We start from the raw sequence: 11915 nt of genomic DNA, 5'->3' as shown, positions 1-11915 counted from the left end.
GCCGGGGGCGGAAGCGGCGGCAGGGCGGGCAGGGCGGCAGCCGCAGCGCCCCGGTCCCGGCGCCATGTCGGGCCGCTGCTGCCAGGAGCAGACGCCGAGTCGCGACATCCCCGGTCCGGGCAAGCGTCTCGCCCTGCCCGACGGCGCCCCGCTGCCGCCCGGGGACTACAGCACCACGCCCGGGGGCACCGTCTTCGGGACCACGCCGGGCGGTGAGCGGCGGGCCGGGGCCGGGGCAGGCCTCTCCCTGCGGGGGGGCGTTGGAGCGGGAGCCCCTCGGGTGCAGGGGGCGGCTCCGGCTTGGCGGTGGGAACCGGACGGGACCTTGTGGGCGCAGGAAGCGGCGGGGGGAGCCCTTGCCTTGCCCGGGGGCTGTGTGGGGACTCGGGGGGCTGTGACCCCGATGGGGGTATGGAGGGGGGGGGCTCCCCGTTTGGCTGCGGGGCGTAGGGGTAGCGGGGGGGGCTCGTTCTGCGGGGGGTGTGCGGGCAGGGACCCCCCTTTGGGTAGAGCAGCGGCTGCGTGGGGCGTTCTGACCTGGAGTGGTTTTGCCGGGGTGACCTGGGAGCCCCTTGTGCTGGCGGCAGCGGGGGGCCCTTCCCCGGCCGGGGTCTGCCCTGGGAGCTCGGCCACGGCTGCGCTGCGAGGTACGAGGAGGGGGCCGGGGGGGGTCCCACCTTCCCGGGGTGAAACAGCACCCGCCTGGGTTCTGCGCCGAGAAGCGAGGCTGCTGTTTGTGCTCCTGGGGAGCCCTGCAGCGAGCAAACCCGTCCCCCAGTTTGGGTTACTTATTAATTCTAATCTCTGATATTTGATGTTTCCTCTGGCAGTAAGTAAACCCCGGGGCCTTTTTTTTTTTTTTTCCCCTTGTCCCAAGTCGCTGTAACTTCTGACAGTGCCGCAGAAGGGCCGTGGGTTGGTCCCCCTTCCTTGGCTGCAGTCGCTGTGCAGCCCCGATAGCTGCCAGGGGCCGTGTCTGTTAGGGGTTGATATTGAAATAATAAGAATAAAAGGGCTGTGGGGGTTAGCTGTGGGGGGGCTGCAGGTGCCCAGCCCGTGAGCTTGGCAGTTCTCCCAGCTGCACCTAACGTGTGCTCTGTCCCTGCGTGCTGCAGCAGGGACGTAGGGTGCAGAGGTCCCTCGAGGGCTCGTCCATCCCCAAGGCGTTGTGTCCGCCCCGCTTGCTCGAACGTCTGTTTGTTTTGAGTCGTTTGGCTGGCGAGACAAGCGGCTGCTGTTCCAGATGATGACACTGGGCACCACATCGGGGTGTGTGTTTCCAGCTGTGGCAGCTGCCCGCGCTCCCGCTGATCAGTGGTTTGAGATAATTTTTTCCGTATCTTTAAGAATGTTTTTCCCCCCGTGCTGCCACATAAAAGATCAACAGGAGCAGCAGGAATGATGAAACTGTACTTGAAGTTCAGCCAAAAGAACAAACTGAATGGGAGGCGGTGGATGGGGTTTCGTTCCTCGCTCGGACCCGCTGGTCTCTTTACAACACAACGTGGCAGGGGTTAAAATTGAGAGCGAGGGGGGAAGTGGGCACTGCTGACTCACTTGTTTTTTTGTGCTTGTGAAGAAAAGCTTGGTTGGGGAACTGAGGTTTTTGTGTTTATTTTTGCCATATGTTCTGTCTTCTCTGAAAGCAGCAAATAACTGGAGTACTCAAATAGCACTTGCAGCAATTATGCTATAGAAGATGGGAGAATAGGAATGACTTTCTCAGCTATATTCATGTGCCCTGAGTAACACAACAGAAACAATTAACGTTGCTGTGCAGCGGAATGAGCCTTCCAGGATTATCAGCTGTTTGTTTCTGGTGGTGAGTTAATGAATGTCTAGAGCATGAAGGAGAAACACGGACGGCGTTTATTGTTAGGGTGTGCACACCTGGCGAGATCCACGGCGCTCTTGTGACTGCGGGGTGCTTTGGTCTGTCCCCAGCCTGTTTGGGGACAGCTTGTGCTGCCGGGGCCCAGCTGCCAGCACTGGCTGTTCGCCTTCAGGTGTTGGGCTGGGGTGCTAAAAGAAGGAATCATTTAAAACTCCTGAAGGACTTGGGGAGGGGGCGGTGTCAGCTGGTCTGCAAAGAATTCCTTGCCCTGCAGAGTCTGGAAAAGCTCATGAAAACAATTATAAATACATTTTGCAGCAAACTCCCCAGATTAATGCACTGAAGTGTCACTTTAAAGAGTGCTGGGGCCAGGCCAGCCTGGACTCGGAGAGCCTCTCTGCTTCCTGGGCCGTGCTCTCTTCATCTGTTTTCTGCTACCCCTGTATCCACTGATTCAGGCAGAATACTTCTGCATTGTTCCTTTGTGTGTAAATCCTGACTGCTGTAAAAATAATCTTGAGTTTCAGAAGCACTTGTTTTAGGTCTTTTGTTGAAAACATTCAACATGCATAACCCACTGATGAAAGCCTGGGATTTCCTGCAAAACAGTAGGTTAAATCTGAAGAATCAGAAGAAAGAAGCAAATCAAGTTTGTCACGCAAAACCTCTGACTAATGTTGGAGAAGAATTGAGGACTGTGATCTCTGAAGTCACCCCTTTGGCTGTTGGCAGCACTGGGGATGTGAGTGATGGAAAAAGGGCTCGGTGCCAGAGCTGGAAACCCACAGCAGCAGCGCGGGGCGCCTGAAGGCGTTGGGCAAGGTGCTGCTCCACGGCTGTGGTGCGCTGAGCTGTGGGCACCTAACGGCCAGGCCAGGGACGGAGCAGGGGAGCACTCGCTTTGCCAGTCGTCAGGCACTTGTGTCAACGAAAAAGCTGATCTACCCTTACTCTGGTCTGGCTTTGCTGCTTGTGGTCAAATACACCGGCTCTTCCTCCTAAGGTTTTTCCCTGTGCGTGGCACTGGGATGAAGTCCTTGGGCAAGTTGCTTTTGAATGTCCAGAAGTGACATCCTAAACTGCAGTTTGGATAAAAGGGGCCCATCTTGGGAGGGCAGGCAGTCGTGTCTTGCAGGGCTCTAAAGCACTCTCCCTCTGATCCTGGCAGCAGGGGAGTGGCACAGCCCACCATGGGACTGATGTGGGCGAGCAGAGCTTGGCTCTGGCTTCTGGGCCTGAGTTTGGTGCTGCTGGCACGGCCACGGAGGGGGTGGCTCTTTGCATGGAGCCCGTTTATGGCCTCGGGCTGTGTGTGCTGACAGCCAGGGTGTCCTGCGGGGTGTCCGCTTTCGTAAGCCCTGGGCACGGGGCTGTCAGAGGAACATGAACCAGGCGTGGAAGCTCTTGTCTGCCTGAACTGTGCTCCCAATACTGGGTACACGAGCAGCAGTTCTGGGAAGCCCTGTCCTCTGTGAGCCTCCCAGGAATTTAACACTTCCCTCGCAGACTGGCCGCCTGCCTCCTCGAACCCAGTTAACTGCTAGAGCACAGCTCTGAGCTGGGTTTGGGCTCCCCTTGGATTGAGGGAGACAGCTCAAAATCTTTTAGTGAAAAGAGGTTTCCAGCGTTTTGGAAACTCATTAGCAGAATGTTCTTGAAACATGATATCCAGCCACATTATTTTATAGGCATGCTTCAAAATAAACAGTTTAGTGTTCCAGGACAGATGTTAATGGGAGCTTGTTTCCCTGCACGTGTCTACTCTCAGCTAATGCTTTTCAGGGAGTACACAAGGAGAAGCTGCCGTTCCCCCTTGCTGGAACAGGAGCAGAGCAGTAAGGGCCTGACCCAGAGAAGGGGTTTGCAGGCCTCCTCTTGGGGAAAGAAACTGCCCTTCAGCACTCCCTGGGTTAAGGCTGCGGTCTGTTTGGAGGGATCCCTTTTCTGCCTGTGGTTTTTGAGCTTTTTCCAATGCAATTCCTTCCTAAGGAACGGGCTGTTCAGCCCAGTGGTGTTCCTAGAAGTCTGTGCCTGGAGCCGAGCTCTGCTGCTCCCGTGGAGGCTGGCTGTGATGTGCCCGAGCTGGCAGGGTCCCAGTCGGGCAGGGAGAGTCGGCTGCACTTTGAAAGGTGTCTGTGACCGTGCAGGACAGCCAGCACCTCGTGTGCCAATGCAAACGCCTGTGTGGGAGTTTCTGCTGGGCAATGTTCAGCGTGGCATGAGGAGACACTGCCACGTCCTGTTGCCTGACATGTACACCTGGGTCTGTCTACAGTTCTCAGCCCTGGACAACTTGGTTGTGTTTATGTGCAGAAATTTAAATTTATTCTGTTTCCTTTGGGTGGTGGTGTGACCTTGAGTTGGTAGGAGGGGCTGGATCTATTGTATGCAGCATCAGTCTGGGTTTTGCAGTCGTGTCCCCTCCATGCAGCAGACTGGTAGCACCAGCTGTTACTTGGGTACCTGATGCTTCGTACCTTTTTTGGCAAATACAGTGTTAATGGTGCCTGGCTTCCTTGTCAGGCAGCATAAAATGAACAGAGTAAGTGCTAAGTGGTAGATATCATTTTAAATGACTCCTGCTGATGCTTACACATCTGGCTGTGGAGCTGGCCCAGCTGTATTCGTGCATCAAAATGCTGAAAACTAACAGGGTTCTTGTCCCCCCCCAGGTACCAGGATTATTTATGACCGTAAGTTTTTGATGGAGTGCCGCAACTCTCCGGTCGCCAAGACACCACCTTCGGACCTTCCGGACATTCCAGGGGTTACCAGCCCAAATGTGGAGGAGCTGAAGATTGAGAACAACCATGTCCAGAACTGCGATGAGAAAGCGAGCGCAGGTGGGTGCACACACAAAGCCCAGTGCCCTGCTCATTCCTAGAAATACCAAAGTTTACACATGGGCTGGAGCCAGGAGATCCCGACGAGCTGTGGTCAATGCTCTGATAACTTCTTGCAAAATCAAAGTGTGCTTAATGTTACTAGGTAATTAGGTTCCCAGGGTTATTAGGTTCTGCTGTGGTCCCCAGTAATGTGACTTTTCTCAGTTACTGAGGTGTAATTTGTTATAATCACTTAATTCTCATTAATTCAGCATTTGGGAAACTGCTGCTGCATTAATCGTCCTGTGGTGAGAGCGTGGGTGCAGCTGTTGCTGCCTTGCTGTATCCTGGACCGTTCTGCAGCTGCTTTGCACTCTTGGAAATGATCAGGTTACAATTCAGAGTAGGATTTGCTTGGGGTTTTTAATATCAGCTGAGTTGCACATGCCTTCTGCCTTTTTTTGATGTGGAGGCTTCTGGTGTACGAGTGAGCTCAATTTATGTGGCTGGGATGTGATACCTGCTTGGATGTATGAGGTACCCGGGGTCTGTTGCTGTGTGTGGTGGTTCAGCAGAAGCTTGCAGGTGTAACACAGCAAGGCAGGGGTCAGTCTTCAGGAGAACAGAGCCTGGATGCTTTGTGCACATCAACACTGAACTGAAGGCACCGTAGTAGCAGCATGAGCAAGCGTTGGATGGGTTTTTTTAAAGCTATGTGAGATTGCTGCTTGAAGCAACCTGAGACTACCAAGTCTGATTATTTATCTGCTCTCTAAAAATAAAGATCTGAATGCTCATTACTTGGCTCCCATGCTCACTCTAAGCAAAATCTTTCCAGGGTCAATATTGCTTAATGTTTTTTCTTACACACTGCTGTGACCTTTAGTGGCTCCCTGGGCTCTCTGGCACACTGAAGTGCTGGATGCCAGCGTGGCTGTGGCCGTTCCAAAGGAGCCCTGTCTTCAGGAACAGATCATGGCTGCTCACGCTGGCATCCTGTGAGCTGTGGTAGCAGCTGTGGGGATAACACGTTGTGAAATGGGCATTTGTGTCTCTGGTAACAGAAGTTTACACCAGTGACTGTCATCAACATTATTCTTTACATTCCTTTCTACGAGGAAATCCAGGGGTAGATATAAATTATTTAAAGGGCATCTTCTCTACTTCTGCTCTTGTCTGTCTGCGAGTAAGATCCCCTCTATGGACAGAGCTTACATTTCGCTTGTACAAGATGGTTTTCATATCCAACTTGGTGCCTGAATGCAGCTTTTAAGTCCAACTGCCACATTTCTGAAGCACAGCTGACAGTTGTTTCTTCAATAAAATATTTTGTATTTAACGTGAAACTCTGAGGACTCATTTGTGGCTTTTTTCATCCCTCTCAGCAGGTGAGGAAGAGCAGTTTGACATGGACATCTAAAGCACGTGCCCTGAGAGTGCTTATCCAGTGAAGAACCAGGACCTTGTCTTGAGGATTCCCACCAGCCAGGCTTAAAAGCAGCCCACGCCTTGAGTGCCTTCCTGCTTCCTGGGAACGGCAGTTTCTCCCCTCCCGAGAACAGCGTGTCCTGTGCCAAGGGCCGAGCCTCGGCCTCTCCGCGCGGGTGCGAACGCCAGCGCAGCCCCTGCTGATGATGGGCCTTGGAGTGCCGGAGGAGACACTCTCAATGATTGTTTTTTGTTTCCAGTTTTATGCTTTCGTTAATCATTTTAATACTGTAAAAGTTACAGAAATGCAATATAAGGGAGAAATAAAAATCATTTTGAGTCTCCTGGTATGGAGATCAATGCAATAAATACGGCTTCTGTCTTTTATTTGTTCCAGTGGGAAACCACCAACCTATTGCAGAAAAATCAGTTGGGTGCTTCCATGTATGGCCTCCAGGTACACACTGCGCTTGGGGGTTCCCTGGAGAGACAGAGGCTGAGGTGCTTTAAGCCCTCTTGGCAGAACATCTGTGTACGTCCCCCATGCAACACCTGGTCACTGCAGGAAGCTTTGGTGTGCTCAGAGTCTCCTGCCAGAAATAGTTAGCACAAACTGTCCCCTGGGTGTTTCCAGATGGTTCTTTTTGCAAGGTTGTGGTGTGGGTGGTGGAGGTCCTTTTCTCACCATCCCTGAGGTGGGGCAGGGCTCGGGGAGCTGCTGAGATGGGTTGAGGAGCCACCTGTAGCTGAGCACTGTGGAGAGGGTCTGTGGCTGGGAGCTGCCTTCTCCTGCCCTGCCAGGGAGAAGCCTGAGCCTCCAGCTTCTGCGCTGCTGTTCCCACCTCCCAGAAGAGCAGATCTCCTCCAGCGTGCCAGTGAGTGCCCAACTAGGATGTTTGCTGCTGGGTTTTTTGATCCATGCTGAAACTTTCATGCTGTTTTACGCTTGTTCCTCCTATTCATAACTTGGTGGGTGAAGATGAAGACCACATTGACCTTTGGAACGGAGAGGGGTTTAACGGGGAGGTTGGAAATAAGTCTGCTTGGTTTTGAGAGGGGAATTCTCATCGGAGAAAGTAGTTTTACTGTGGGAGGGCTCAGCTTTGGCCTGTCAGAGCAAGTATCTGCATTTCTAGTCCCAGCAGTTTAATAAATGCATTACAGAGCAGTCTCCAATGTGCTGCTGTGTTACCGATTTAGAGCTGGGGCTGATGGTTGAGGCACCTCAAAGGGGGAGAATGCGGATTAGGGCACGACCTGAACCTCAGACTTCCTAAAAGACAATGAGCGTCTGTCCGAATCAGTCGTGGTAGATAGCATTTAAATATCTGCTAATTAAGCTCAATTGTGGCATTATGATATGCAAACCATTAATAATGAGTAACAGAAACCAGAGGCAAAGCAGTTGGCTGCAGATAAACTTGCATTTTTTTAAGATAAGATGAAACGTTTCTCTGAAACCTTAATGGGAACAGATTCAAATTTATTGCCCTCGGGTGTCACTTTATCCGTCTTGCAACTTGTACCAGTTGCTGGGGTTTGTTACGATGCGTGTTTGGGGAGGAGCTGCTGGAGTATGTGCTGTGACCTGCAGCTCCCCTGACTTCTCGGGCTTGATAAATTCATATTTTTGGATAGAAATGGCACTACTTGATTGTTGCTGGCAGCACTGGGCAGCAGTTCAGATCCACGTGTCCTCAGAGCCCTCCTGCTCTGGTCACCGCGTGTCACAGCAACCTCCAGCTTTGTTTTCTGGGGGGGGCAGCAGCAGAGTTGGTTTTAAGGAAACTTATCATGTTGAGATTGATTTATCCGAAGCTTTAGGGTAGACTAAAAAAGCCACGGCAGGCTTGTGGGGTGTTTGCAGTGATGAGCTCTGTGCAGTCAGTGCTGGGGCTGGTTTCTCCTGCTCTGTCCTAACCAACATGTTTGTGATCGTGGCTTTGCCTCTCGGGGAGCTGCATTGATGTGACCTTGGCAAAGCGGTTTCGTTGGGAGAGGACCTCTACAGGCAGGAGAGTAAGAGGGGTGAAACCCCATCCTGAAATACCCCTCCTCAGCTGTAACACCCACTTTATCTGCTTTTAAAGTACTGGAAATGTTAGAGGGGTCTGTGCAGCTCCCCGTGCCCCGCCACCTCCTCGTCCTCCTGGCAGGCTGCCGCGTGGCTTGGGCTCGCCCAGCCGTGGCACCGGGCTGGCACGGTACAGCGGGACGTGGCCAAGGGCAGCTGTTGGCAAAGCAGCCGTGAGAGCTGGCACTCGCTCTGCGCCCGCTCCCTTCCCCGGGGTGAGGGTTTGGTGGGGGACGTGGTGCCGGTGACCCCGGCTGACCAGGGCGCCAGCACCGTCCTGGGACCGCCTCGGAGCTGCCCCCGCCGTGGTGCCACCCCGAGCTCGGGGCTGCACGTCCAGGCAGCTCTTTGGGGAGAAACAAGCTGGTTTCAGCCCTGCTGCTTTTTTTTGCTGTGGGTTTCTGACCCTCAGAACGGGAGCGCGCGGTGACGGGTGTTTGTGCTGGTACAAAAGCCACCACCTGGCTTTCTCGGGGCGAGTGTCAGCTATTGCAAGCAGCGCTTTTAAATTCTGTTCCCTCCCACCCCCCTGCTAGAGGGGAACAAGTGTTGAAGTGTTAAGTATTTTGTCCGTGCCCGCCACCGCTTTGCATCGGTATCTGTGTGCTTATGTAGATCTGGGGGGAGCATCAAAGCGCCAGGTGCCTCCGAGAGCGATTCGTAGCCGATAATTTTGAGGAGGGAGAGCACCCTGCGAAGCACCCGGCCAGGTGCGAGAGGGGGTCCGGGAGGGTCAGGGCTCCTGCTGCCTTCCCGGAGCGGGGCCCCGGGGCCATGGGCTGTTGCTGCCAGAGCTGTGAACGCGTGGTGCGTTGACGTGGCCCTCGTGTGCGGCTGCTCTGGTGCAATGTGTGCCAAGCCCGTGCCTTGAGCTCCTCCGTCCGTGGCGTGGGGCCGCGTGGTCTCAGCATCCCCTGCTCCGCTCCTTTGCCATTCACCTCCCTCCCTTACACCCCCAGACAGTGCCGCATCCTCCAGACGGGCATTTTTGGATCCATCTCCTGCACGTGTTCGTGCTCCAAGCTTGCCATGTAAGGAGCAGCTCAGCGTTCCCCAGTCTGCTCCTCGCCTGGCACTTGCTTTTCCCCCAGGCTGAGCCCAGGGGCGAGCGCAGGCTGCGGCTGCACGGCGGGAGGGGAGGCAGCTGTGGGTGGCTGCCTCGCACAGCTGGGATGCTCCGGGGAGGTCCGAGGGACAAGCGTTGGCTTTGTCATTGCATTTTCTGTCCCTGCCCCTTTTTGTCTCGAGCGGGGCAGAGCAGCACACCCAGCGTGCCTGCGTCCTGCTCCGCGTCCTGGTCACGGGGCGGACAATAGTGCCTGCCCCAGCTGGTGCCTTAATGCACCGTTTGGCAAATATTACCCTGGGCTTTTGATAAGCCCTGTTCCATGTGTTTGTTCTCCCTCGCTCTTTCCTCGTGCGTCCAAAGCAAACCTGACAGCGTGCTGCTGGCAGCCCCTGCGGGTGCAGCGCAGTGAACGCTGCTCCTGCTCGGGGAGGGAGCGTAGGGGCTGCGAGGGCCTGGCCCCGAGCGGGGCAAGGGAGGCTGGGAGGCAGGCAGGGCTGCAGCTCCTCATCCTCATCCCAGCCGGGCTGAGGCTGCCCCACGCGCTGGTGCTCCCCGAGCAGTCGCTGCCTGCATCCCAGTCTGGCAGCGAGGGTGGGCAGCGCTCCCATTGCGGCCAGGGAGCTTTTCCTGCTGGAAAACCTTCCCTGAACCAGGAAGGCTCCGTCCTTCCCACATCAAGGCGTAAGGATGCTAAAGCTGAGCCAGCCCTTCTGAAAGCAGGGACCCTGCCAGCTCCCCAGCACCTCTGAGAGGGCAACGAGATGCCCCACTGCCCGAGCGCTCGCGGCAGGGCTCCTGCTCTGCAGCAAAACTCCCACCAAGAAACTGGTGCAGGAACTGGTGCAAGAACTGGTGCAGGAACTGGTGCAGAACTGGTGCAGGAACTGGTGCCTTCTGCCCGGGTGAGGCTTGCAAGAGGACCCCGCGGCAAGGCTGGGGCTGTCCCCCCGCCTCGTGGTCCTGCGTGTCCGGGCCCCCTCCGTCCCGCAGCTGGTGTGTATTGGGGCAGGAGAAGGGCCAGGCTGAGCTCGCTCTGCTCGGGGTCAGCTCTCCGCTCCCAGCCCGAGCCTGGCAAAGCCGGGCTGGCCAGCAGAGACCTCTCCGGAGCACGGTGGTGCGGCTTTACTGTCACCGTCCACACTTTGATGTTTTCCTTACAGCCCTGGAATCTCAGCCTTTATTTTTCCACCCGGCTCTTCCCAGGGAACGGCCGCCTGCCTCCCCCTGCCCCGCCACCGCTTCTGAACCCGCTGCTGGGTTCCAGACAGGGTTGACGGAGGGGCAGAGATGGCAAAGATACAGCTGATGGACGGGGGGGCTGGGGAGGATGAGGGGGGTCCTGGGGGCGCGAGGAGCTGGTGAGCGTGGGAACGTTAAACCTCCCGGCTTCACTGCTGGTGGGACACCAGTTTGTGAGCGGGAGCAGCAAACCTGGGTGAAAAGAGGCAAAAAAATCTAATTTTATTTCATCAGGAGCCCCGATCTCCGCATTTCTGTGCCTCCTGCCAGGGGTTAGCCCCACGCCTCCCTGCCCACCCTTGACAGCTCCTGCAAATGACCCTCTAATGACGGCCAGCGGAATATGTAAGCAGCCCTCGGAGGGTCTGGGCGAGAGGGGGGAACCAGACACGCTTTGTTTACCCGCCGGCTGGGATGTGGATTGGGGATAATCAGGCTGGGCCGGGATGTGGAGTCGGGGCTGCTGCTCCCAGGAGGGGAGGGATGGGGACAGCCCGCACCGCTGCCAGCCCAGCATCTTTTGCACCATTCGAGGGGACCCCCTTGCTCGGTAGCAGCCCACCCGCTCTGGGTGTTCCCTGGCATTGCCAGCAATCCGTGTGGCAAAACCAGCGACGCCGGGCGGTAGCGGAGCTCGGAGCGGGCTGCAGGCACGTCCCAGGGCAGGGAGAGCCTCTGGGTGCTGCAGATGTGCAAAGAGTTGGGGGGAATCGTACCCTGAGAGACCGTCCTACAGCAGAAACGGGCTGTGGAAATCAGCAGAGTGCACCAGGCGTTTTTAAAATACATAATTTATTGATGAATTCTATAACCACAAGCCTTTCACTACCGCTCCACCCAGAGAGTGGGAAAGCTTTGGTTTTACAGAGGAAAGCAGCACATGAGCCACGATGTTCAGGGCAGGTAGGAGGGCTGGGGGGACTCAGACCCCCCGAGACCTACCCCAGGACTGCCTTATTGCCAGGGGCACCTCTCCTGCCCATCCAAACCCTCTCTGGCTCCTGATGAATGGACAGAGAGGGGTGTGGGAGCCCCAGGTCCACCTTTTGCATCGCTCCCAGCGTGGTCCTGGGCGAGGAGCGTGTGTGATGCAGGTCGCTGCCCTCCTGCCTGCTGCCAGCCGGCTCCTCCTGCGGCCACGCTCAGCCTGGGTGTCCGGGGCAGGAGCAGGCTGAGACAAACCCCACGTGCTGCCCACGTGCTACTGCTCTCTGGGGGCTCTGAACACTGGGCTGACACAGTAACTCGGCTTGTTGTAACAGAAATCTGACAGAGCTTTAATAGAAATATAATAGAAGTCTTAAGAGACATGGAAAATCCCGACGGTGCAGATCCTCAGCGTGGTCGGACACCGGTGCTGCAGTGTCCCACCAAGAGCCCGTAGCTGCTGGCGATGCCAGTCGTGGGCAAAGGGAGCACCGCCGTAGGCAGAGTGTCCTGGCAGAG

The 11915-nt window shown here is 55.8% G+C and overlaps 1 protein-coding gene across 2 annotated transcripts; it reads left to right on the top strand.

Moving 5' to 3' along the window:
* Nucleotides 1-6456, top strand: EIF4EBP1 (eukaryotic translation initiation factor 4E binding protein 1). 2 transcript variants are annotated; one of them, XM_068421575.1, is made up of 3 exons: nucleotides 1-212; nucleotides 4507-4677; nucleotides 6048-6456. In XM_068421575.1, the coding sequence occupies exons 1-3, from the start codon at nucleotides 65-67 to the stop codon at nucleotides 6077-6079; spliced, it is 351 nt and encodes a 116-aa protein (XP_068277676.1). In that variant the 5' UTR covers nucleotides 1-64; the 3' UTR covers nucleotides 6080-6456. The 2 variants fall into 2 exon arrangements, with proteins under 2 accessions (XP_068277676.1, XP_068277675.1); XM_068421574.1 differs by having other exon boundaries at nucleotides 6045-6456.
* The last annotated feature ends 5459 nt before the right edge of the window (nucleotides 6457-11915 follow it).

Source organism: Nyctibius grandis, chromosome 33 (genome assembly GCF_013368605.1).
Source record: "Nyctibius grandis isolate bNycGra1 chromosome 33, bNycGra1.pri, whole genome shotgun sequence".
NCBI classification, from domain to species: domain Eukaryota; kingdom Metazoa; phylum Chordata; class Aves; order Nyctibiiformes; family Nyctibiidae; genus Nyctibius; species Nyctibius grandis.
This window is presented reverse-complemented; position numbering and strand designations above follow the sequence as displayed.

Excerpts from the sequence above, each read along its gene's own strand:
- EIF4EBP1 (XM_068421574.1), top strand. The coding sequence starts at position 65 with ATGTCGGGCCGCTGCTGCCAGGAGCAGACGCCGAGTCGCGACATCCCC. Across the intron at positions 213-4,506 it reads CTTCGGGACCACGCCGGGCG|GTACCAGGATTATTTATGAC; the intron begins GTGAGCGGCGGG and ends GTCCCCCCCCAG. Across the intron at positions 4,678-6,044 it reads CGATGAGAAAGCGAGCGCAG|CAGGTGAGGAAGAGCAGTTT; the intron begins GTGGGTGCACAC and ends CATCCCTCTCAG.